This window comes from Acanthochromis polyacanthus, chromosome 15 (genome assembly GCF_021347895.1).
Source record: "Acanthochromis polyacanthus isolate Apoly-LR-REF ecotype Palm Island chromosome 15, KAUST_Apoly_ChrSc, whole genome shotgun sequence".
Lineage (NCBI taxonomy): Eukaryota > Metazoa > Chordata > Actinopteri > Pomacentridae > Acanthochromis > Acanthochromis polyacanthus.
In genome coordinates, this window is record NC_067127.1 from 7,785,137 (window position 1) to 7,809,767 (window position 24,631).

At 44.4% G+C, this 24,631-nt stretch overlaps 2 protein-coding genes across 4 annotated transcripts in view; one reads left to right on the top strand and one right to left on the bottom strand.

Annotated features, from left to right (window-relative positions):
* mgmt (O-6-methylguanine-DNA methyltransferase) overlaps window positions 1–3,311 on the top strand; it is an 84,519-nt gene extending 81,208 nt beyond the window's left edge. Inside the window, exon 5 of one of the 2 annotated variants that reach the window (XM_022197759.2) lies at window positions 2,981–3,311. In XM_022197759.2, coding sequence (XP_022053451.1) covers window positions 2,981–3,139 — 159 coding nt within the window. In that variant the 3' untranslated portion in view covers window positions 3,140–3,311. The remainder of the gene's footprint in view (window positions 1–2,980) is intronic. The other variant, XM_022197758.2, reaches the window with a different exon arrangement.
* The window catches only part of ebf3b (EBF transcription factor 3b), a 66,393-nt gene that overhangs the window by 30,923 nt on the left and 10,839 nt on the right, over window positions 1–24,631 (bottom strand). The window lies entirely within an intron of this gene.

The window sequence follows — 24,631 nt, forward strand, 5'->3', positions numbered from 1 at the left end:
TTTTTGTTGGTGGAATGTGTGTTGCAGGGGGTGTCACAAATAATTTATGTGCTTCCTCTGCAACGTAAGATGTAGCTGTGTCTCTCCATTCATCCCTCTTTACCCTCTCCTCCACCATCCCCCTTTCTCTCTAATGGGCAGAGTGGCATTGACATTATTTCACTTGAGGATCCCTCACTCTGTCAATCCCTCTTCATTTACTCCATGGCTACAGGACTCATTATGGTATCTCTTCCTCCTTCTCCCTCTCTCGCACTCTCACTCATTCTCCTCACCTCCTGTCTCGCTCGCTCTCCGGCTATCTCTCTGCCTCTCTCTCTCTCTGGACACTGTTAGTTTCTTACTTAAGAGAATCGCTCGTCTTCACAAATGGTTTCACGTCAAACCCACTCCTAGCTAGCCCCCACTGATTCCCTTCAGGCTTTGGCACAGGTTTACTGTAACAGATTAGACGAAGACTCTGAGCTCCTGCTAACTATCCATCACTTGCTAACAGTGGACTAAGGCTGTGTGCTTTATGCAGCTTTTAGCTCCAGCCCGCCACATACTGCATGTTTAGCCCCGAGCTTTCTCTCTGCCTCTCCCATCCCCTCACATCAAGATACTGCTGAGGCTGTGTACTGTTGCACGCTGTTCTTTGTTTTACTCCGAATATGGCTTTTCGCTACCAGGACTTTGAACACAATATAATAAGACACAAAACATAAATAATTCTGCATTGTTTTGTCTTGCACGACCCTGTTGTAAAAACGAATCAAACAGTGGTTGCCGCTGTAGAGCCAACATCATCTACATCCAAAGTGGAATTCATAAATATTACTGAATCATCACCGGCACCACGAAAACAACAGCGTGATGATGATTACCGATAATGACTATGACAATGTTAGTCATGAGGTTGCTGACATTACAAAAATACTCACGCGCTTCAACAATACGGCTCTCAGGAATATTTACTCTGCTCACCAGCTGGACGGCATAGAGGTATCTCCAGGTTATTTTTGCGCGGGAGGAGAAATATGGTGCTTTGATTACTGGTCAGCACCGGAGCTCGGGGCCTTGAGGAAATACCAGTCAGCACCTCCCTGCACTAGTGAGATGGAAGATAAGCATATGTTGGAGTAACCGGCCTAGGTGAATAGTAGTATTTAGGGTGTTCAACGTGGGGTTCTGGAAGGCCCCAGAGCTGGTTTACAATGAGAGCCATACAGCACCGTCTCTCTCCCGTGGCACCTTGGAGTGATCATAGCCAGGCGGGACGCAGAGGAACACAGCTGTACAGGGAAGAGCAGCAGGAGGGCTTTGACCATTTACAGGCAGCTGTGCTGAACCCAGCAGGTCAGTCAGGGCTGATTTACATGTGTGTGTGTAAGTTACATATAGGTCAGTGAGTCAGTGTTTTTTTTGGGGTTTTTTTGCTGTCTGTCCATGCATGCTCAAATGTACGCAAGTGTATCTCTACATCATATTATTACTAATGTATAATACATACATCTAAAGTGGCTGTCAGGACTGGTCAGTCATCATGAAAGATGAGGCAGCCACTCTGACATCGCCACCACATTAACGCATTCTCAGAAGAGGCAAAAAAAAAAACACCCACTGTGGACTGTCATGTAGGTAGAGGGGAGGGATAGAGACAGAAAGACAGAGAGCAGGTCGGTGCTTAAAGCTAACAGGTAACCTTTCTGTGCACCTAGGACAAAGGCAGGGGGAAAAAGAAAATGTCAAATTAAGAGAGGCCAGGCAGAGAGACGTGGCTGCCATATTTGTGTGAAAGCCCAGTGCTGTTGGCAGCAGAGATGGCTGCTTTCTGATTCATCTGGGGCCGTATGGCAAAGCTTTGTCAGTCTGTGCGAGGTATAAATAATTCAGGGTGAGAGATGGCAATTACAGGGCCCTGCACAACCAAAATGAATATTTTATAAGGACTAAAACTGCCCTGGAATGAATCACACACATGGAGTCACACACACATACACACACAAGTGTAAGTGAATGTGCGCACACGCACACATGCGCCCAAACACACACACAAAGGTAGCACATATGAACCCTTGGCATTGCTGTTGTATTGTTGACAATATAACTATTATATTATATAAACTGCTTTTATGGGTTAATAATTTTTAATAATCTCGTGTACATGTGTGATTTCACACAATATTTAGTTAAGGAGTGTAGCATAGTTTCTATTTTTTTTACGCTGTTATGAAAAAAAAATTATCACCATAAACAAATGTATCTGTTTCAGGTTTTTGTAAGCTATTCAGTTACTTATATGAAATACTTTAGGAAAAAATCAAAGTAAAAAGTGTTGCAAATATATAGTAAAGATCTACACAAAAAGCAGTCTCCAGAGAGTCAGAGCCTTTACTTTTGACCCTGTAAATATGGTCTTTGTGTGTGAGCAAGGGGAGAGGAGGGGGGCGAAATGCTAATGGGAAAAGATTAAACCCAAAAGCCGCCTGGAGCATTTACCTCTAAAAGGTTTTGTCTGTCAGGTTTCCTGCAAAACTCTGTCTTTATAATTCTGAGACAAAAAATAACATTGTTCCCAAGTCCTGAGGAGCGCAGTGGCTTGGTTGAATGGCCATTGTGTGAGCCTAGCTAATGATACCTTAGCTTTTGTGAGAGGGAGGCCAGGTAGGTCTGTGACATCAGCGCCACACAAGTGCTTCTCTGTCCGGATGTTTAGGGAAGGATTTCGCCCATGGTGGGAAAAGGGTATAGAGAATAAACAGGTCTTGTTTTTGTACCAGCATTTTGAAGCCCACAGCCTAAGACAGGGGTATCCTGGAAAAAAAAGCGCATTTAAAATAACTTCAATTCATTTTTAAATGGCTGCTCTTATCTAATTATAAGAATATAATATATATATATATGCATCAGTTTCTGGAAGAACTGCTTCGGCAGAGAATGATGTAATTCCAGGAATGTATTCTCTTTTTCTTTCCTTCCTTTTTTTTTTTTATTTCAGCGGGCGTGTGGGTGTTTTGTCAGTCCAAAGGGAAGATGGCAAGCCTCTGAGGGAGGAGAGACCCCAAGCATGAAGACACAGAACGCATGTGTTGGAAAAAGTGACAGCGAGGCAAATGCTAAGAGAAAGCTGCTTCCTTACCGAACCGCACACTGTTAGCGATATAGCTAGCTGTTGTGAAGGCAGCTGACAAACCCGTAGCGTGGCATGTCTCGCCCCGTTTGTGAATTTTCAAAGAGTGTGATTTGCAAATAACATGAGTCTCTGGGCATAGACTGGGCATGTAAGTACGGTGAATAAAGCCCCCCTGCTCTGCTGAGGGAAACCCTTACTTGTCAGCTCAGTTCTTTGTCAGGAACCTGACAGATAAATAGACAGTGTTTTGCCGCTCACTCCTCCTGCCTTATGTACACAGAGGCGTGTGTCTGCTTCCACATACAGGTTGACTTGCTTTAGGGGAGGAATTTGTTGAAAGACACCCCGCCGCTTCTCAGGGCAATGACTGAAAATATTGTGGGCCACTTCAGACAGCCTCAAACAACAAACAATGGGGGTTGATGTGTAACCAGATAAAACACAGATCGGATAGCTGGGTCTGAGCACCACTACAGGGCTTATTTTTCATGCAAATTACTACTAATGAGCTTCCTGAAATCTGACTAATTATATCAAAGTGATTTCTTTAATTAGTTTGTAATAATTCCTCGCATAAACATCATAGTAAACAGATTAAGCTATATAAAAATATCAATTTGTCACACTTATATGAGATGCTGTGCAGTTGACGCTAATCTAGCTTCTCCAAAATGCCAGAGCAAACATTTATTAAAGAATTAAATATGTACTTAGAGAATGTTTGGTAACATTAAGGAAGCATATCTTTTGCATATTTGTCCTGGTTTCTCTACAAAGATCTCTCTAACATATGAAGGAGGCTCTGAAAGAATAACACAAAGCCAAGTATAATAACTTTCACATATATATATGTGTGGTGAGAGAGACTCCAGTTAATTATTCAATACTATAATATAAAATGCAATATGAAATTCTGTAATTGAAAGCAATAAAAAAAGTGTAAGTATCTAAGTCAAACAGGGCTCGTGTTATTGTAACCCAACATCACAGATTACACCACTGAGTGACTGGAAATGCTGCAAGTCAAATTCAAATGCCTATCTGAAAAATAACAGACGACTTCAGAAAAGATAAGAAATTGAATTTATCTACCACTTTGCACCTCTTGTTAATCCAGCAACATTCCTCAAACCCCTAAAGAGTAAAAATATCTAATACACTACCAGTCACAGGAGAACTCCAACGACTACCGATCTTTCTGATACCCTCAATCTGCACTGAGATGGATTAAACATTCAATTTGTTACTCGCCAGACCACCACCTAGGTTCACCACTTACCATACAAATGGAAAACACGCTAGTAATCTATTAGCCTGCCTGGCCTGACACTGTATTATGTTGTATTTGTATTATATTTACTTCAGGGAAATTACGATTCAAGTCATATTTATCTTCATGTGGAAATGTGTGTCTAAATGGAAATCACCTATAGTGTGAGGGTGGATGCAGAGCAATACTAATGTGATCCATGAACCGTGCGATTTAGTCACCCTCTATGGATGCACTATGGGCTGATTCTACATATCAAACATGCTCTCCCCCTGTTAAAGCCCGTACCCAGAGCCCCCGATGCTGTTTGATAATTATTACGCTTACATTACAACACAAGACCTTGCCTGTGGAGCTGGAAGAGCCACCCCCCCTTCCCCATAAACACACACACACACTTGAACACGCGCACACATGCACACACACACACACACACACCCTTTGTCATATACAGTAGTAAACAGCTTCCCAGTAAGCTGTTTGCACTTCACTGCCCGCTCTAGGAAATAAAAACAAAGAGCAAATTGGGGGTTTTGCGTCTCAGTGAATAAATAAGGTTGTTTTACTCACAGAATCCATTACCTTTTAAAACATGTGCCTAATGCGTTGAGCCTTTTCATTCTACAAACAAAGCCTAAATTAGGAATTAAATACATTCGTATTTAGATAACGGCATTAGCTTTATGACATCAATGTAAAAAAGTTGGACGCCTTCCATATCATTCCCATGCTTCCATTGTTACGTTAAATTGCAATATTAATCCTGGCTCAAACCAAGGTACTGCAGCTTTTATGCAGTACACTTGAATTATGCTATTGAAGTAATTGATAGTGATTCAGTCATTGAAGGTACTAATCCCATGATTCAGTTCATCTCTCTCAGTGCCATTTACCTCCAGATGTTTAGAGTTTGGGGTAATCAATAAAGAGGGAATAAAGATTGGCATTCACAATACTCCCCTTGACAAGCTCCAGCCGAATGTTTGTCAAGCAAATTAAACACACTTAGACTTTTCACCTGCTCCTACAACGACACCACATATGGCCGTGAAGTTAAAAATAAGAAACTGTGCATACATTACCATGCATAATGCACAACTCCCTCCATTTAATATGCAAATTTTGTAAAATATTACTGAATACCTTCTGTTCGGAATGAATAAATTTGAATTGCAATTAGAATAATCTTGTATAATTAATGAAAACTGTCAATTTTGGTTCCGAAGTAATTTGATTAGCATGTTGATAGGACACTTATCAAGTTCAGTAAACTGTTAGATTAAGAAGATGAAAAAAAAGATTCTAAGGATATTTTTCTCAACGGCTCTGACATTTTCCCTTGGCATTGTAAACAAAGACAGTAGCTGGCAAACTTCCTGAATCGAGGGGCGAGGAAGGGAGGGTGCAACAGAAAAGAGAAATAGAGACGAGGACAGAGATAGAGAGCCTCTTGAGATAATCTGTGAATCTCAGTCCACAGATGAAAAGGAGTCTATCGTCAAGGCTCCTGAGTGAGCTACTCATCTCTGCCCTCTGCTCTCCAGCTAAGCCCAAGTTTATGGGATTTATCTCGTGAACCATTTGTAGTTTTCACATCACATGATGAGTTAAAAACAGCATACAGCTCTTCTAAATGTTTCGAGGCTATAAATGTAGAGTTCTCAGCTAAAACCCACAGACAACTGATCCCAGCCTGCAATTCATCTGAGAGTAGCTATCTATTAGCGATCAACAAATTGATGTACGCCATTGTTGTATTGTATAAAACACAACCATCTGTACTGTCTACAGATGAACAGAGCTAGTGACCTCCTTTTCCCCTCTCTTTCTCTGCTCATTAGCTATCCTGAACCTCTTTCTCTCCTGCCTTTAGTTTTCAAACCCCCAAATGAGACCTAAATCGCTTGCAATACAGGTTAGCTTGAGGAAGGGGGGGGCAAACATCTGTCGCGCTAGGTACCCGCATGCAGCTCGGGGTATCTCCTGCGAGGAACTTTGGGGATGTTTAATTCATAAACGCTGTCATCCATGTAAACCTCCTGATTTCATAATGACTAACTCTTGGTGGTTTAATTAATTTAATAATGCCTTTCAGAAGCCATAAATGAAAGGGTCTCTGAAGTGGTGCATTAATTAGCCAGCGCCGATGCTAGCCCTGTCAGACTGGTGGCTGTCAAAAGCGGGGCAGAGCGGAGGATGGGCACAGCTGACGTCCTGAGTTCACAGGTCATGCCAATCACGCTCCTCACCACACTTAATGAGTCATAATTTGTGTCTAGTGTACACATGTATCAGGGTCAACCTGTGGTCATGTCCATAATTCTCTCCCCTTGCAAGGCAACATGAAAATAACTGGTGGGGCGACAAGGTAGTTACATTCCCAGTAATAAGCTGTGGCACGGCCACATTATGTTGCCGCTTGTATTTACATGGCAACCACCTCTGAAGGTACAATCCATCAGAGCTTTGCCTTTACCTTACAGGAGGCCGACGCCATTACTCCCCATTTTTTTACTTTAATTGCGACGTTATGGCTTACTTGCTCGCGAGGTTACAACAAAGAATAAATCAAACTTCATTAAAAGTCTCAGCAACTCAACGCATGAGCACACAAAATCATCACAGAACCAGCCAGATTATATTCCAAACTAACTCCATGCATCTCATAAGGAGGTTGTTTTCCTTCTTCATATTTCATAAATATGAACCAGGGTGGTTTTTGTCTGTGCCTGTCCATTTATTACCATAAAAATCAGCTGACTGAAGTATCTCACTATCTGTGGAGGCAATTAACTGTTTTGAGAGAATGCGTAATACGGGACTTTGTAATGGTATCATTTGGAGTCAAGGCACAGATGCGCCGTGCGGAGCCATACTGTAATTAGAGAGAAACGCTGTACAGGTTTTCCACTAATTAGCAAATTATGCTGAAAATAGCATCAAGCTAATTAACAGTTATTATGGCATTTTTGAAAGTATGACTTTAATTAGCAAAGTCCTGACGCAGGCAATTTCAAACTCGTCTCTGAGAAGATGAGGAAGAAAAGAAGGGAAGAAAAAAAACATGGGGCATGATCAAGAAGATACCCAGATTATTATGATGCTGTCAAAAACTAAAGGAAGAGGAGAAAAAAAAGCAGGAGGGGAAAAGAGAGACTGAGTGAGTGAGTGAGGGAGGGAGGGAAGGGAGGAGGAGGAGGAGGAGGAGGAGGAGGAGGAGGACCGGGGGGGTAAAGCTTTTGTGTGTTGTGTCTGAATCTCCATCCAAATGAGGGGACATGTGTGCTGTGCCATGTTGCCAAGAGGAGCCCTGAGCCGTGTGCCCAGTGTCAGGTGGCAGCGGCTCACCCCTCAGCTACCAGGCGAAGACGAGAGTGAGCTCAGCTGGTGCCCACAGCCACTCACTTATTCTACTCCGCTGCACATTAAAGGAGCCCTCGAGTGGAGCCAAGCAACGCCAGCCAGCCAACCTGACAACAACACTCCACCTCCTCCTCATTTCCAACAGTTCCTCTTAGCACTTCCAGGGACCCACCTTGGACCTAATGATGGCCGGTGACAGCGGATAAACTGGGAGAATTTTCACAACCTCACAGTTTTGGGAGGGAAAATATCTTCCCGGTCATTTTTTGGAAAGGCTGCATGGAAATTTTTTTTCATCATCATCCCAATTGTTGATACAATATTTGGAGAAGGTAGAAAATGCGTTTTTAAAGGCACCTGTGCAGGAGCTTTTGAAGGGAGGAAGTGTCACCAATGGAAGTGGGGAAACGAGTAAAAGAGGAGTGGAAGAGATGGAGGAAGAGAGGAGAGAAGGAGAGGGGTGGACTGAAGGGTCTTTGAAGGCCCAGTGTGTGAGAGAGAACAGAAGTGTGCCTAGCCCCAGGCAGCCTACGGCTCAGGCCCATTAGCTAGACTGACCTTGCCCGCGCCTTTGTCTTTGTGCTCTCCTCCCGCTGCTTCCCCTTCTCAAGCATTCCCTTTTTGTTGTCTCCGAGCGAGATTGGGAAGGGGGCCATATCTTTCAGCTTTCTAAACCTCCCAACCCCCCATCTACCACTCCTCTACACCACGCCACCCCCCAACACACACACATTACACACCCCCCCAACGCCTTGCCTGGAGCTCGTGCCCCAGAGGGTCTCGGTACAGTGACACGCCTAGCCGGTGGCCACCTCTGCCCCGACCGGAACTTGGCTGCAGTGGTCAGCGCCCCCCAAGACCCCCAGAGAAAATGCGACATATCATGGGGCTCAAATTGTGGCGCTGCAGGCCTCGCATACATGCACCCACTCTGGGCAGCCTGCCTCTTTATTGCCTGCCTCTCATTTGAGAGGATGGAGACTGGCTGCCAAGTTTTGACACCGCCACATATGGCCTCCTCCATCAATCGGACTAATCAAGCATCAAGGGGAGGCAGGACCAGCTTAATTGCCAGCCAGATATAGCTGCTCTCACTTGACGTGCAACCTGAAATAGAAACAGGTCTAAGGAGACATGACAGAAGATAAATTAATACGGCCATTGTTCTAATAATTGTATAAAAATACAGTTCTTTACACTTCAATTACTACTCCGCGCTCGGCTCAAACAACAGCTTGTGCAATAGATGCGCTTATTTCAACAGGGCAAATGAACACTATTGCAAATATTGCCTTAATATAGCATCATCTACTCATTAAAATGTGGATTATGTTCACATTTGTAATGTTTGGTACCCCAGGTTAGAGAAGTGTACAGTAAGTTGTTAGGGAGTTTTTTTTTCCCATGCAGGCTGCAGTGCTGTGCTCCTCCACAGTCCTTGAGGCATTCTGTCTGCCTCTGCCTGCCTCTCTCAACTTCCTGTTTCCCTACACCCCCCGCTGAGGTAGCAGCCACGGAATAACTTAGCACATGGAATGAGGAGGAGAGATCAACAGCAGTGATCCATTCATCTTGAGTTTCTCCTGTCACTCTCCCTTTCCGTTTGTAAACACTGAGGGTCTGTGGTCAGAATGGCCTTTTGTCCACTGTGTTTTTCTGCATCCCTCTCTCATTCACTTCAAAGGTAACAAGTGACAGATGTCTGTCTTCTCTGCGGTCTTAAACACCGAGGCTCCGTGATAGCATCTGGGCTGAATGTCAAACTGTGAATCTACCCTAAGAATGCACTGTGGTTATGCCAAGCTCATTGTTATTAATGTCAGGGACACTGCCTACAGAAGTATTTAAGATACTCCCTGTAGTTCACAGCAGGGTGCGCGTGTGGAGGGGGGGGCGCAAAGTGGGGGCATGTATGTAAAAATGATGGACAACGATTATTAGAAAATATTAAAATACAGAAATTACAATGAAGGGCAAAGTGAATGGATGAATGGCTCAATTAGATCTATATTAAGATTTCCTGGTGGGCGTGCAACTTCCCAAAGAATCTGACTCTGCGTGAATCAATTTAGCCACGGGAGGCAATAAAAAACAAAAAGGGGAAAAAAAAGAAAAGATGAGAGATATATAACACGTTAAAGCAGAAGTTTAGCTGGATTAAAGAGTTCCTTGGAGTTGCAGGAACTAAGAAAGTGGCAAAGGTGGTGGTGTTTTGAGCTTGTAATCACAGCACGGTGCTGTGTTTATTTAACTTTCTCTTCTCCGTCGCTGCCTGCTTTTGGTATTTACATGTTTAATTGAGAAGTGTGCTGCCGGTTTCTTCTGCCCATCTGCCAAGTCCCTTCCTCTTATCAGGCTCATTCCTCAAACTGACAGCTCTCCCTTTCTGCATATCTCTCTTTCACTCCCGTGCCACTACACTACTAACTCCTCTCTCTCCCCCTCTCTCTGTCCCTCTTCAATCTGTCAGGGCCGGATATGAGTAATGACAATGCGTTTTCTCTCAAATCAAACCAATAAGTAGAAACATGCACAGACAGACTTGCAAATTCTGTGCCGGGGGTATCGCGTCATGAAAGTCTCTGTTGTGTGGTCCAGGTTTTTTCTTTTTTTTTTTTGACTCCACATCTAAATCATGCGCCTGTCAGACGCAACATGTGTGTCATTGTATCCCCATCAGCGTGTTTCATTGTACACACTACCACCTCTGAAGAGCTGCCTCTTATCAGTCGAGTGTCAGAAAGCCCCCAGCACCGCCACCTCCTCCCCACTGCCTTTCTAAATGCTTTTCTATTAAGAGCAGTGTTGTGTCCCTCTGATAGCGGCAGCTTCTCCACTTCATCATTCATAATCCCAATGGGCATCAATGGACTCTATAGCCTCGCCATCCACACCAAAGGCTTTGTCATTCAGCGCAAATGAAAACAACCTAAATGAGAGCGAGAATCTGAGGAATTCACTCGAAGAGACAAGGAAATGGCCCAATAGGCCAAAACACTCCAATCATGAATAGTCCCCTCCACAACAAGGCGCTGGTGATACCTCACATGTTTGGAGTGGGCTTTTTTAGGTCTCCTTCAGTTCTTTCTAGATGGCATAAAACACATGGAGGGCATTATATGAGTGTAAAACGGTGCTGCTTATGTGCTCTGTCTTTTAAATGCTGTTCTATTTTCGCTAACTGCATGGTGTGACAGAGAAAAAATAATAAATTCCCAGAGGTAGACAAGTGCTCTGCAAATCAAGGAATGAGAGCCAGATGAGAAAACAAGGAGGAAAAATAACCACTACACTACAATATAGCGACGGCGTAGGCTAACTTTTACCAGCTCAAAAAGTCTAAACTGATGTTCCCGCCCTTCCCAGCATGCAGAAGTCCCGCTGGGGGCCTCAATGTGATCAGCAGCATCCCCACCACGTCTCCTCATTATTGAGTAAATAGGTTTGGGCATGTCCTCAGTAAACAAAGCCAAGACTGACAGTTAAGGGAGTGAGGGGAGTGGGAGGCAGCCTCGTTCCCAATTAGAGTCGCCTCAGGCAAAACTTTAAAGAGGAGATCAATCCTACAGATCGCTAAACTGATCCTGTCACAGGCTGGGGATATTTAAACCGTGGTGCAGAGCAGAGCGGTGCAGGGCAGTTCTCAGTACAGTTTGACTGTGTGTGCTAATGACTTGGGGGTAGGCTCTCTCACCAGGACACACACCCCACAGCGAGGCGGCCGTGATTGACGGGTGAAATCGGACCTCAGCTGCAGTTCTCGGCACAGTAGGGGCCAGATGGGGAAATAGTGATTTGCGTTTTTTAGTATGCAGCTCCTGCACTTACGGATATTCCCTAATTGTCTCCCTTACTTACCTGTGAGGCTGTTTCCCATCACAGATGCAGAGTACATTTCAAATTAACCCAGGATGTTTTGATTTTTTTTTCTCACCCTACACCTTTGAAGCAGACTTATTAAAATGTGCCAGTGGGGCTCATCCCTGTCCATCTACTCAAGGTAAAAAAAAGTTAGTTCCCACTAATGTTGAGACAAAATAAAGGGACTAACATGAGGTGAATAAAGCTGGTTCGGTCGAGATGACATCTGAGCTTAATCGCATCGTCAATTCATGACATCCTGCTAAAGCAGCAGATACCGTATCTTTGACTACAAGTGAGAAGCTGGCATACTCCAACTCCCAGGCACACATGGGTAATGTGTAATGAGCTACCAAGCTCTCTGCCACTGCAGAGGAACTGAACATTTAAATGAGCGAATGATGCATTATGTATATCTCTGAGGTTCCTGTGCAGGAATTAGTCATGATCATAAAAGCCAAAGACAAAACAACATACTCGGGCCATTGCTAAATTGTTGTGATCTAATGCAAAACAAATTCATTTTTCATGCCATTACAGATAAAGAAAATCTTAAAAGGTTTGGTTTTGCTTGTCTGCGTCTCTTATTGAGAGTCATTCACTTTCAACTTTATTTGCGGATTATTGCAAATCCCCGGTACAAATCATATCATGAAATCATGTAGCTGGGACATTGGATGTGTTCTGCTAATGCTCAAGGAAGATCCCCTGAGGGAGCCATTGAGTGGGGGAGAAGGAAAAGAAAGAGAAAGGAAGGACAGAGGCAGATAGAGGGAGAGAAAGCGAGGGAGAGGTGGAGAGCGAGTTGCAGGATGGCGAAGAGAGAGAAGGGCGGGAAAGAAAGACAGAGAGGAGGGGAGGGCGGCAGCAGTCAAGCTGCACTTTATCCTGACAGATCTCCTTTACACACTAATTTCCTTGTTAAAGAAGAGAAAATGGCACTCAATCCGGAGAAATCCTTTTCTCCCGGAGCAGGCCTGTCAGCTGAGGGATGAGTGGATACAAGCAGAGCTTTCCTCCTCAGGCTAGCTCCCCCTGGCACATAGCAGCTAGGCTACCGCTCACAGCAGAGCTCTCTATCTATAGCCATAATTAATACACCATTGGAATATAATGAACCATACCATGATACATGAATTTCAGTGGGTGCAGTCGACAGCAGTCATTTAAGCACTTGCTGGAAATCAAATGTGAAGTGAATTGATTTTTTGATCATGTCATCTCCATCACAAATGGCAAACAAATCGTGTACAAACATTTCATGCTCAGTTGCTGTTTATAAATATTCCCCGTGACAAAATACTAAGCCCCACCACCACCACCACCACCTCACCCGCTGCATTCACAGTTACCAGCAAAGACCATCAAATCCAACGAGGGCACATCTTTCACAGCAACATATTTATCACTGAATTTGTAATTCACCAAAGTGTATTAGCTTGGATTTGAAAAGGGGGTGAAAAGAAAAGCCTCTTTTATTTTAAGTCAGGGGTGTTAGCTGTTCAGTCTGGATGTTCTCATCTCCCAAGATTACTATTCGCGGGGTGTGTGTCAAGACTACTTTTCAGAAATCTCGGTAACAATTCAGATGCGATCGATAAGGAGTGACAGTTTATTCTAAGGCTTAGCACAGGCCAAGAAAAGAACGACTGGAGCATCAAGTTTAGAGGAATGAATTTGTTTTGTATTTGATTTTTCCATTAAATTTATCACCACTTTAACTCTCCCTTTCCCCCCCCTCTTCTCCTTCTCACTCCGTCCCTCTCACTTTCTCCCTCACTCTGTCACTCACATCAACAACAAGGCTGTAAACGGCTGTCAATTTCTCATCTGTGATTCCCATGTCTTCATTTTCATCCATTTTTGATTGCTTCACACCCCTATACCTATGATGCTTTTAGTGCTCATCGGTGACCTTGCGAGATGATGGGGAAAATTATAAAAATAAATTTTCAGTGCCAGAGTGATGCTGCCCTTTATAACACTTCATCATATCTGCTGCGGACGGAAAATAGTTGAGAAACATTTTCTTACAAAACTGCCTAATGCTGCTTTGGCACAAAATCATATGGTAAATCTATTACCACTTTGTCAAGAGAAACCACTTGAGGTTTCCCACAGTGTAGCAGCAGGCAAAGTGGGAAACTGCAACCCTGAAACTGCTGTCCGATTTCTCTTATTAAAGTGTTTTCAAAATCTTCTCCCTTTTCGGATTTAAGGGTCATTGAGAAAGCCAATCAGAGGGACAGGCCAGTCAGAAAGCCAGCGGCGTGAACAGGACAGGAACCAGCTGATGAAATTCATCCATACTTCTCACTTATGATGACATGATTGATTTTCCCTCAGAGTGCTCAAATGTAGGATTGTCTTCCTACCCCCATCTCCTCCTCCATCCCGCCTCAATCTGCCCACCCACCCGCCAAGCCAGCAGCTAATGGATAAAGCCTCTGTCTGTCTCAGGCATGGTGGAGAGTTGACGAGTGGAAGAACAACTGCAACGAATGAAGGGTGAAATCTGAGAGTGCAATTTTCCGTCTGTCAATCTCCCTTCAAGAGAACAAGTTGACCACCAATCAGGGGAGTCGATTCGGGGCTGGCGGTTGATGGGAGCATTCTGAGTGACAGCGTCATGTCACTACATTAACACGGCAATGAAAGACATAAAAAGGAATTTTTTGAAGGGCCCGGCCAGTTATTCGATTTGTGGATGTGATTTGGGGGGTTGGGACCATACTTTTCTGCCTTAACAAATGAACAAACTGACAGGTTAATGCATAACATATCACTCTATAATTCATGTTTCTGAATTTGGGAGACTGCTATCATCCACTAGGTGCTTCAAAATACAACCAATTAAACTTTACTTAATTATTAAAGGTAGAAAGTGAGGGAGAAACATGCCTTAAAAACTCTTGCTTGCAGTCAATTACGATAAAACTTTAATGAGCCTGGATAGAGAGCCATAAAAACTGATAGCCCCTCCGTCATGAATTATATATCCATATCGATTTTGTTTCTTTGCTATAAGAATTGCAGGTAATCGTATGTTACCACATGTAAAGTGCACTTCCCTAGCGAGGATAAATATTAACTATCAAATATATATGAGGTGTGTGTGCATTTATGACCAAGCTCATGTAGAAAATGAAGAGCAGAGATGTCGAGGCAAGGGCCATTGGGAATGGATGAAGGGTGCCATTTCTGACAGTAAGAGAGACCCTTAGCGGGGCTGGCTTGATATGTTACCTAGTTAGCGTCACAGAGAGAGGAATAAATAGTTCTTTATTATTTGTGGTTGCCATCATGTCTCTCCTAATAGACAGGCTATACTGAGTTTAAACCACATTATCCTCTGCGAGACCATCGCAATTACTCTTGAGAGCTAGGTCTGATGTGTGGATAAGGCAGGTCGCCCATGTCTTAATGAACACAAACAATGTGAAATGGAGGAAGGAGCAGTGGGGGGAAAGATAATGGCAGGGGAGGGCTTGTTTTAATAGAGACAGCACTAAGTTGTTTGCTATGATCTATGCGAAGACGGAGAATGCTGAAAACCTCCAATGTTAGTTTGTAGAGATCTTTTTTCATGATCCTATTACCCAATCAATCCACACCCTTTTCTCTGCATTCTGCCCATGAGCAGCAGGCACAAATCCTGTTTAGTGGATCTCCAGTTGCCGACTTGTGTGTCTTGCTGTCATTGTCACCCGGTCCTGCCTTGTTGGACACTCGCGGAGGTTAAAGGGCACCAAACTGGATCACCGTGACGCCCAGTGCGAGCGTTATCCCCAGCACAAATGGCTCAGTGCTGGATTAATTGATAAACTGCCGCTCCACTTCATTAGTCAGACAGACCGGGCTTAACGAACGAACACAGAGAGAGTGTCACTCTGAATATGTTAATCATGACTAGCCATTATGGGGCTCTTCCCTCTACCTCCTTGTCTCAATCCCCGGTAAACTACAAAGGCCACAGATATGGACTCACTTTACACTCTGTGTATGTTTGTATCGAGCAAGGCTATTTATCAGTGACAATGGGAAAAAATAACGGGAGACACACAGACACAAGAGTGGTCCTTGGTGTTATTGAATATAAATATATAATAACCATGTAAAAAATGCATCATTTGGCCTTTTCACAAAGGCAGTTGTAATATAGCGCTAGGTGAGCACTGTACTTGACGTACACACTGAGGTGAGGGTGTCAGGGGAGAGCTCGCTGGAGAGAGAGGAGGTTTTATTGTTGCCCAGCCCTTCCGCTTAAGTGCACATGGCTGGGAGGAAGCCGGGACCTCCAGCTCTGACCTCTGCGCATGTATATTTAATAGGCCATCAGTTGGCCGGGGCAGCGCTCTGATCAGGATTCAGAGAGGGGCTTTGAACACCCCTGTGTATTCCTGAGCGTGCAGCCTCAAGCTGCTCTCCCCAGCTGTGTCAATCCGACAGCACTGTTACAGGCACCCAGACAAGGCGCTGGGCACTCCACTGCTACCGCCTAATGACTACAGAAAAAAAAAAGCAAAACAAACACAAAAACAATAACATTTGGCTTATGGAGCTCTGCTACCATCTAATGAGTGGTTTTAAAAACTGAAATATTACACCAGCTGATATACTGTAGGGTGTGTGGGATGTGTTTGGATTACATCAGCTATACTATACAATGCTATGTTCCCCTTAATAATAACAAAAAGGCAATCTCACGGTGACTGCACTACACACGCCGGTAACGATTGCAGAAACAAGACGGCAAACAGAGAAGTGCCACTCGTGTGTCTTTTCTTCTAACAAGGTATCACTACTCTTTGAATCAAATCGGCTTTGTGTGTGGGAGTGTGTGCATGCGTGCGAGTGTGTGTGTGTGTGTGTGTGTGTGTGTGTGTGTGTGTGTGTGTGTGTGTGTGAGCGCATGAATGTCACAGTGCACGCACATGGTGTGTGTGTGTGTGTGTGTGTGTGTGTGTGTGAGGGCAGCTTAACGAGGGTGGTTCATTTGACAGGCAATTAGTTTGCGGAGCTGCTATTGACAGCCCCTGTGCTTGTGTTTGTTCAACAGCTCTGGGTGAGTTCCACGCTCCCTGGGCTACGTGACAAAGCACCTCCGACAGGGAGCTCCTGATCTCCACCGAGGCTCGGAGGCTCGCACTGTGAGGGGGGTGGATATGTGACAGCCTAGCAGAGAGAAGAGAGGAGAGAGAAGGGGGAGAGATACAAAACCCACAAGGGTCTATTAGGGGGTTGTTGCAAGTTAATGTAGCTACAACACACTTTTTTGTGTCGTATTTTGAAAGGCCTGAGCAATGATGTTGTCATTTGTTGTTTGATTGCGGGGATAGCGGAGGGTAATCTTAGGAGACACGCAGGCTCTCACACTACATGCACACACATAAAAATGCAGAAAGAGAGGAGACAAGGAGGTGGGGGAAAGCTAGAGGGAGATGGAGGAGAGGAAAAATATAACAAGATCCAAACACTCTTTTATCCTCGAAAATCCCATATTCTAATGCAAGGGCCCATCCCTCTTTTAGTTGCAACCGTTTCGTTTGTAGAGCCAAGCTCCAATCAATATCATTATTTTCACAGAGGATCGAAGTGCCTTCACCGAGTTAATGGGGGATTGAGGTGGTAAACGTTTACCCTCTCACTGTCAGCAGAGCAGTGGTCCATAGTGGGCCCAGATGACAGCACTGGCCCCACTGTGGACACACTATGTGGAGATGTCCTGTGGGTAGACAGGCTGCATGGACTGTCAACCGCCTGCCATGCCCTAGATGGCCTAACATATCAGCCACTTGAGTTAGAGCAGCAGCATGGGCTTTGACTTCTCCTAGAGCTAACAGAAACAAAACGATCAGCGCTGGCAGCAGCATTACTGCACTGCTTGAAATTGTTATTGTTGATACAAGAAAAACTGGAAATAGACTTCCCTTTTTTCCTTTTTTATTTTACCAAAATTATTCACCACAATGCACCCGTAGTTAAGAAAAATATTAAATGACATGATGCGTTAACATTCGCTGTTTTCGCCTAATGCTGTCTTTGACTACGGATCAGCTGTTTTGTCGGATTTTTGAAAAATGAAGACTAATCTGCAGCTGGCAACAGCAAAGCAAATTCTCTTGTATAGCAGCATATGCTAAATAGCTCTTCAAGCGCGCAGATGCATTGCTGTAAAATACTTCTCATGTCTGCGTATCTGCATCTCCCAGATGGGTCCCAAGCTGTGCCAAACTGCATCTCATCAACTGCTATGAACTATGGCATCACATGACCGCAGGAGATATGTGGAGTCCTATTCTGTCTCGCCTTGGCACAACATGGTCAAGCGATGCATCATCAGGAAGTCGACACTTTGTCAAAATGGAGGTACGTAACCGAAAGAGGAAGCGAGGGGAGAGGGTGCCTTTTCTGCTCCAAGTGTTGAAAGTTCCGTTCAATAAAAGGAGAAAGGAACAAGACGTGTGTCTGATTTTCTTTTCCTCACTTTGGGGAAAAAAGACTAATCAGCAGAGTTGAAGTTGATTTGGGTTTGCATGAGGGTGTGACAGAGCAGTGAAAGATTTCATGGGACGTTGCCCCATGATTCATTGAGTTATTGGTTTCCGCCCTGTTTTAATCGCTGGCGGGCCCGAGCCAAAAAATCTCGGAGGATTCCGGAGAGTTCTTTTCTCCACCATTCAGCAGAATGGAATTTGGTCTGCAAGTGCCTCACGTCATTCGAGGCGTCCTTCACAGTTTCGGGGGCCCTAATTCAAACCACATGGAGGCCAGCGTCCGGTTACGGACCTCTGCAGAAAAAAAAAACGGACACATTCCCATTGGCTGCTTCAGGACGGGAAATGGGGTGTCTTGATGGAAAAAGATAACAAACACATCTAAGTAGGAGTCACAACATAGCCAAAGCGCGCACACACATTCACATGCATAAATATACATACACATGTACATACACGGGGACATATACAAATATACATGCATATACACAAACACACACGGGCTGTGAAACATACACTTATGGGCCTGCAAAAGCTGTTTGCTTGACATGATGGAAGAATGAGCAGCAGGCTCTGTAATATTGCTCCTATTCTTCATTGACAAGCATATATATTTTTTGCTGTTCCCAACTGACTTTGCAGCGCTGAACTCCATTTATGAATTATCTGACATATTTCCTGCTATTTTTTTGACAGGAGTACTCAGAGGAAATTTCAAGGCACCTTTCTCCTGACAAGTAGAAATATCAATATTTGAATAAATTGCAGATTTGGATCTCCTCACATGGATGCTCTCCAGCAAGTGTGTGTGTGTGTATACGGCTGTATAAACGTGTGTGTGTGTGCGCTTATGTTTTTGAATGTGTGTGTGTTTGTGTGTGAGTGAAGGGAATGGGAAGGGGTTTGTTTCATTCTGTTACCACGGTCTTATCCCCCTGAGCCCGCAGGCAGAAATCTGTATGCAGCATTTCATTAGGAGGGAGCTCGACTGAGTGACATGTGAAGCACACCTCGCCGTCGACCTGATGAAGTTTACTTCTCTCAAACGACAAAAAGCCACTTTGTAGACTAGCCCTTTTTTCCACAGAGGAAGAGAGGGGGTGATGGCTGAGCACCAATAAAAGAATCATGAATGTTGTTTCACAGAATGACAGGCCTATCTGTACACAAATATTTCTCTTCGAGAAAAATGTAAGCTTCAGAGCTTTTTTCTCCTCCTCTCTTTTTAAAGTAGATTTGACTTGATAGAACTGACAGTGTTCAAAATATGATCACCTAAATTCTAAGGCTTGTAGAACACAGCCGACAAGCAGCACAAAAGGAAGAATGGAAACAGATTGTTCTTGTCTTACAAAAGTGGCAAGTGTTATGTGAGGAAAGTAGCACTTCACCCAGTGAACTAAATAATTTACAAACAAATACACCATTGTCCTACAACCTTGATAAATTCACCATCTCTGTATAAGGGGTCAATGTCAAGCATCCATAACACTCAGCGCTGTCTTCTTAAAGCTCCTGGTGTTACGTATGAGAGACTTCTGCCAATCTGTCTCACTCTGTTTAGCTGCAGTAGCTGCCATGCCGTCTGCATGTCTCCTGCTGCCGCTGATAGATCACTCTCCTCCCCACCCCTTCAACCTACCCCCTCCTCTCCGTACCCACCATCATTTCAGGGAGTCTGAGAAATGGCTTAGCCATGTGAGGTTACTCAGGTACCAAAAGGCTGTGACCCTGTGACCCCCAGAGCCGACCTTCCTGACCCGAACGTCATACTTTCTCCCTCTCCAACGGAAAACAAAAACAAATCTTATCATGCGCCTCCGCGGCTCAAAGAAAAAAAAGAGAGCCCTTATATCAATGTGGAGCTTTGACAATCATCTATCCACATGACCTGTGATTTCTCCGACAGGGTCTGCTTGACACTTACAACAGAGAGGTGACGGCACGCAGGTTGTCCATCTCTCGCCTCGCCTGCCCTTATCTCCTCTCCTCTCCATCTCTCTCCTCACTCCTCCTTGTGTGCACAACTTAATAAGCAAGCAAGGGGTAGATTCCCATTATGGAAACCCTGGAAAATGGCCCGGACATTTTCCCCCATATCTGGGATCTCCATCTGGAGAACGCACTCTCGCTCTCACTGCCCCCCTCGTCCAATCTCTGTGTGTGTTCTGGTGAGCCTATGCTGCAGAGATGGCTTTCACTCTCCACTGGCTACAATGAGATTGGCCCACCAGGTTGACTCTATTCGAATCGACAACCCATTTCAATAACGTAACAAAACAGAACAGAGTGGTGATGTTGAATAAAACATTTTTGAGGAGCGCCCAGGGGGCAAGATGGAGGTCTTAAATGATCCAAATCTGTGAAATTTTGGAATGCTTTTACAGGAATACACATTTATCTAGACATAATATAAAGTGTTTTACTTACTGACTTAAAAATAGCATGAAATTTTTGCTAGTTTCCCTCAAACCTGAAGTGTCACTCTCTGTATGACGGCTCTCACCTCAGGTAAGGGCTGCTTCATAACTAGAGTATGTGGACAACAGACTAATAAAGATTACACTGAGGTCAGCAAGTCACTAATCCCTAGCATTATTAGTAAAAACAAAGCCTACAGCTTTACGCCATGCACCTCATCACATCTGAGTGCCTATGCACGTGCATAAGGTCCGAACATAATATGGTGTGACTTAAACTATACAATGAGAAGAGAAAATAAATATGCTAAGAGCAGCAGGGGTGGACCGGGCCAAGCCTCTGCGGACCTATGTCATCACTCCCTCTGGTCTCGACTGCGCTCCCCACCCGAGCGAAAGGCTCAATGATTACGGAGGCTCAGCTTCCCTCTAAGAAAGCAAACCGGAGCTGCAGTCCAAACAAGGCCGAGCCAGCAGCGAGGGAGCTCTGCTACAACAGGCAGCTCGGGTTTACCGTCGCCTCCGACCTGGCTGGCCCCCGGGCTTGCATTAGTCCCCCAGCCCTGCCTCTCTAGGACAAACAAACAACCACCACTTACACAGTCAGGGACGAGCAGTGAGGCAGGGAGAGCCGGTGCCACCAGCACTGTGTGGAGGGGAACCTGACCCAATTGGATTTGCTTTATCACCCCATATAATGACTCCCAGACTGGCCTGTTCCAGTGGTCGAAAATAAAAGATTACAAAAAATATCTGCCTGCTGCCATTCCGAGTTTGGCCCAAAATGGGCAGCTCCCCTAAAACAGATGGGGAGGCATCTCAAAAATGTTCTCTGCCTCTGGGGACATGTGGTTTTCCCCATCATTATATAACTGTAAACTCCTGGATGTCAGAGATTGGGGATAATAACTTTCAGATGTTGGCAGCCCAGGCCAATGCTGGGACCTGCTGGATGGGAACAGTTATTTGGCAGAGGGGAGGAAGTCCGAGAGATTAGGACTAAGATGTGACAGCGAGGAAAGTGGATCTGGATGGAGCTCAATGGGTCGTCTTAGTCTGTTCCAGTGTGTTCGGCGTTGTACCGGGCCGTAATGATGACCGTGTGGGAGGCAGGGGCCTGGTGCATGTGTGCGGGTGGGATAGAGAAAGAGACATGAATTAATATCAGAACCAGAGGAAATCATGTCATGGTGTTAACACGCGGAAATCAAGCTAAAGTGATCCACCACTTTCAGCATTCCATTTCAATTTCTGACAGATTTGATATGACAGTTTTAGCACTCCCCACTGCAGTGCAGATGTGCCACTAATTCAGAAACAGACACACCTCCTTCAATAAATGAGTCCTTATAGAAGTGTCATCCTGTTAAACCATTTTTATTGGTTTGTCTCACATGGTGGGAGAGGATCATTGTTCACTGAGGACAGGGCTGCTGTTGTGGTCAAGGTTTGGTCACTTAGACTCACACTCCTCTAATGAAATGAAACATCTCCCCACATTTTTATACATTCCATCTGGTCACTGCATGGTAAAAAGCACAGTCCTGTTTTTCTTCTTTTTAGAATTTTTTTCCCCCTCCTTTTGCTTTAAAGTATCGATCGCAGTGCTGAACAAGCAGAGGAGTGTTTTTTATTGTAAATCAATACTGATCGATCTGCAGCCTGGGTGTTGAATATGGATCAATATCACACCAGGCTGTGGAGGAGATCTGATTTCAATTGGCAAGAGAAGCCCGCAGCAGGTTTCCATCAAGCGGTAATTCAAGACATGGGAACATAAGTCAGATGGATTGATATAGACTAGCCAGGACCTTTCTTGCCACTGAACCAGCACAAGGAAATTTCTGTCATATATCATTAACGCAGTTGGGGCAGGCAGTAAAAAAAAAAAGAGGGGGAGCAGAGTACCTCAGTGACCCTCAATGAAGAGCTTTGGTCAAACATTGAATAAATGCTCCATTATTAGCGTGAATTTTATGTTTTTTCATAAAGAAACTCCAGCATAAAAAAGGAACCCTAACCGAGTCAAACAGTAAAAGCTGAAGCTGTGCTCTCTGCGCACACATCCACCACAGTGCGGTCATGTTCTGTGGGACTTCTGGTACTGATTATGCAGAGGTCAGCTTGAGATTCATACTGTAAGCTGTTATTAATTTACTGAACAAATGTCCTGGAGAAAACTGGTGAATGGTGAAATATTTTTTATTATACTTATCATACGGTCGATCTTTATTAAACATGCACATCTATTTAATTTAGCACAGCAACAAAATACGTGATTTAATTTAAGAGAGCACATGTGTCGCTGGAGTGCATTGACCATGTTTATATGTTAAAAAAAAGAGAGAAAAAAACCTGGTCACCTGGTTCATTCATCACTTGTTTGTGATTCCTGAACAGAGGGGCACTGTTCCAAATGACAGCATTGTAAAACAATAAAAACAGAGCTATAGTTAGAAATAACTTGTCACTTTTAATAAATGACACTGGTTCAGGGCTCTTTCTCTGGGGCTTCTCCTCCGATACATCCCAGGCACCCCTGGGGCCAACAGAGCAGCCAGCAGACCAGCTCGTTTCCCCGAGGTAACTGATGACCCTATCCCTGAATTCCCCCATCTTTGTCCTGTGACCTCACACCAGCGGGAGCAGGACCATGTCCGATGAAATCTTCAGACTGCTTCCCATCCTAATCTTGCCCGTGTCACACTACAAATTGCTACATTCAGAAAATGGAAATAGATTGAGGTGGAGGTGGAGGGAGGGACTGACAGAGGCAGGAAAAAAGGGAAGGACGGGCCGGGAGGTGTGGGGGAGAGAGGGAAGGAGTGTGCATCGACAACCAGTCCCCTAAGAAAAATACTTGAGGAAAGAACGACTCGGGAGATCCCAACATGGAATCACATCTCAGCGAACATATTGATCTGATTTACAAAACCTCCACTCTAATGCGAAACAAATGGCGTGGGCGTGAACTGGTACTTAACCATAAAACCCCAGCATTACTCCGTCTCCGATGAAATACCACATATATCCCTCACCAGGGCCTAATGTGCTGTTTTACGGCCAGATACGACTGAGGTTGACCCAACAGTTTGTTTGACAATTAGGGGAAACCTAATAAGGATTGAATGGGAGTGAGAACATGCCAAGAGAAAGAAAGGAGACCCTTTTTCAAAAGAAAAAACAGCAAAAAAAAACCACACAGGTCTGAGTGACCTAAATGTGATTCACAGATTCGGGAGCTGTTTGACAAAGCTCTTGCGTCACTAATGCTTTAGGAAACCAAACAACATCTTCAAAACAGCTACAAAGCTTAATTATAAAGGAGAGCTGCTAAATATTTGAGGAAAAGTGGCATGTTTTATTTACCTCAGATTTAATTTCAATAATGTAAGATTTTCACCGCGGTGGCTTACTGCAGCACCGTGTCGGGGAAATGTGAATAAATCTTAATAGATTTATTTTCTTTCATAATATCAAAATAAATTACTTACATTGCTCCACAGCTGGATTTGAATCGCATGAACACCGCACTAAAAGCGAGCCAGCGAATGTAACTGAAGATAGCAAACTTTAGCAACATATAAAAACACACACACACACACCAAAGATAATTTTAAAAAAAATCTTTGATAACCTTTTCTTACTGCTCTTCAGCATGTGTGTAACCGTGTGTACACAAGGTCCAGTGTTGCTCTTGGCCCAGCATTCATCCCATCACCCCAGCTCTGGCCTTGTTTCTGTCAGCAGTGAACCAGGGGAGTAAAGAGTTGGAGGGGGGGAGAGAGAGAGCAAGAGAAGGAGAGGAAGAGAAGGAAAGAGGGAAAGAGAAGGGGGTGGTGAAGGGGGGAGGGGTTGTCTCCATGGACAGATGGACTGCTCTTTCTCAACACATGTGGAACCATGTTTCGTCTTTCACTGCCGTCAAGCTGGAGCCGAATCCGTCGCTCTGTTGGCCCGCGCCACTCTTTCGTACTGCACACCTCTCTCTTTAGCACAGCACGCACACACGTACACAAGTGCAGTGACACAAACACACACACACACACACACACACACACACACACACACACACACACACACACGTGTACACGAGAGCGCGTGC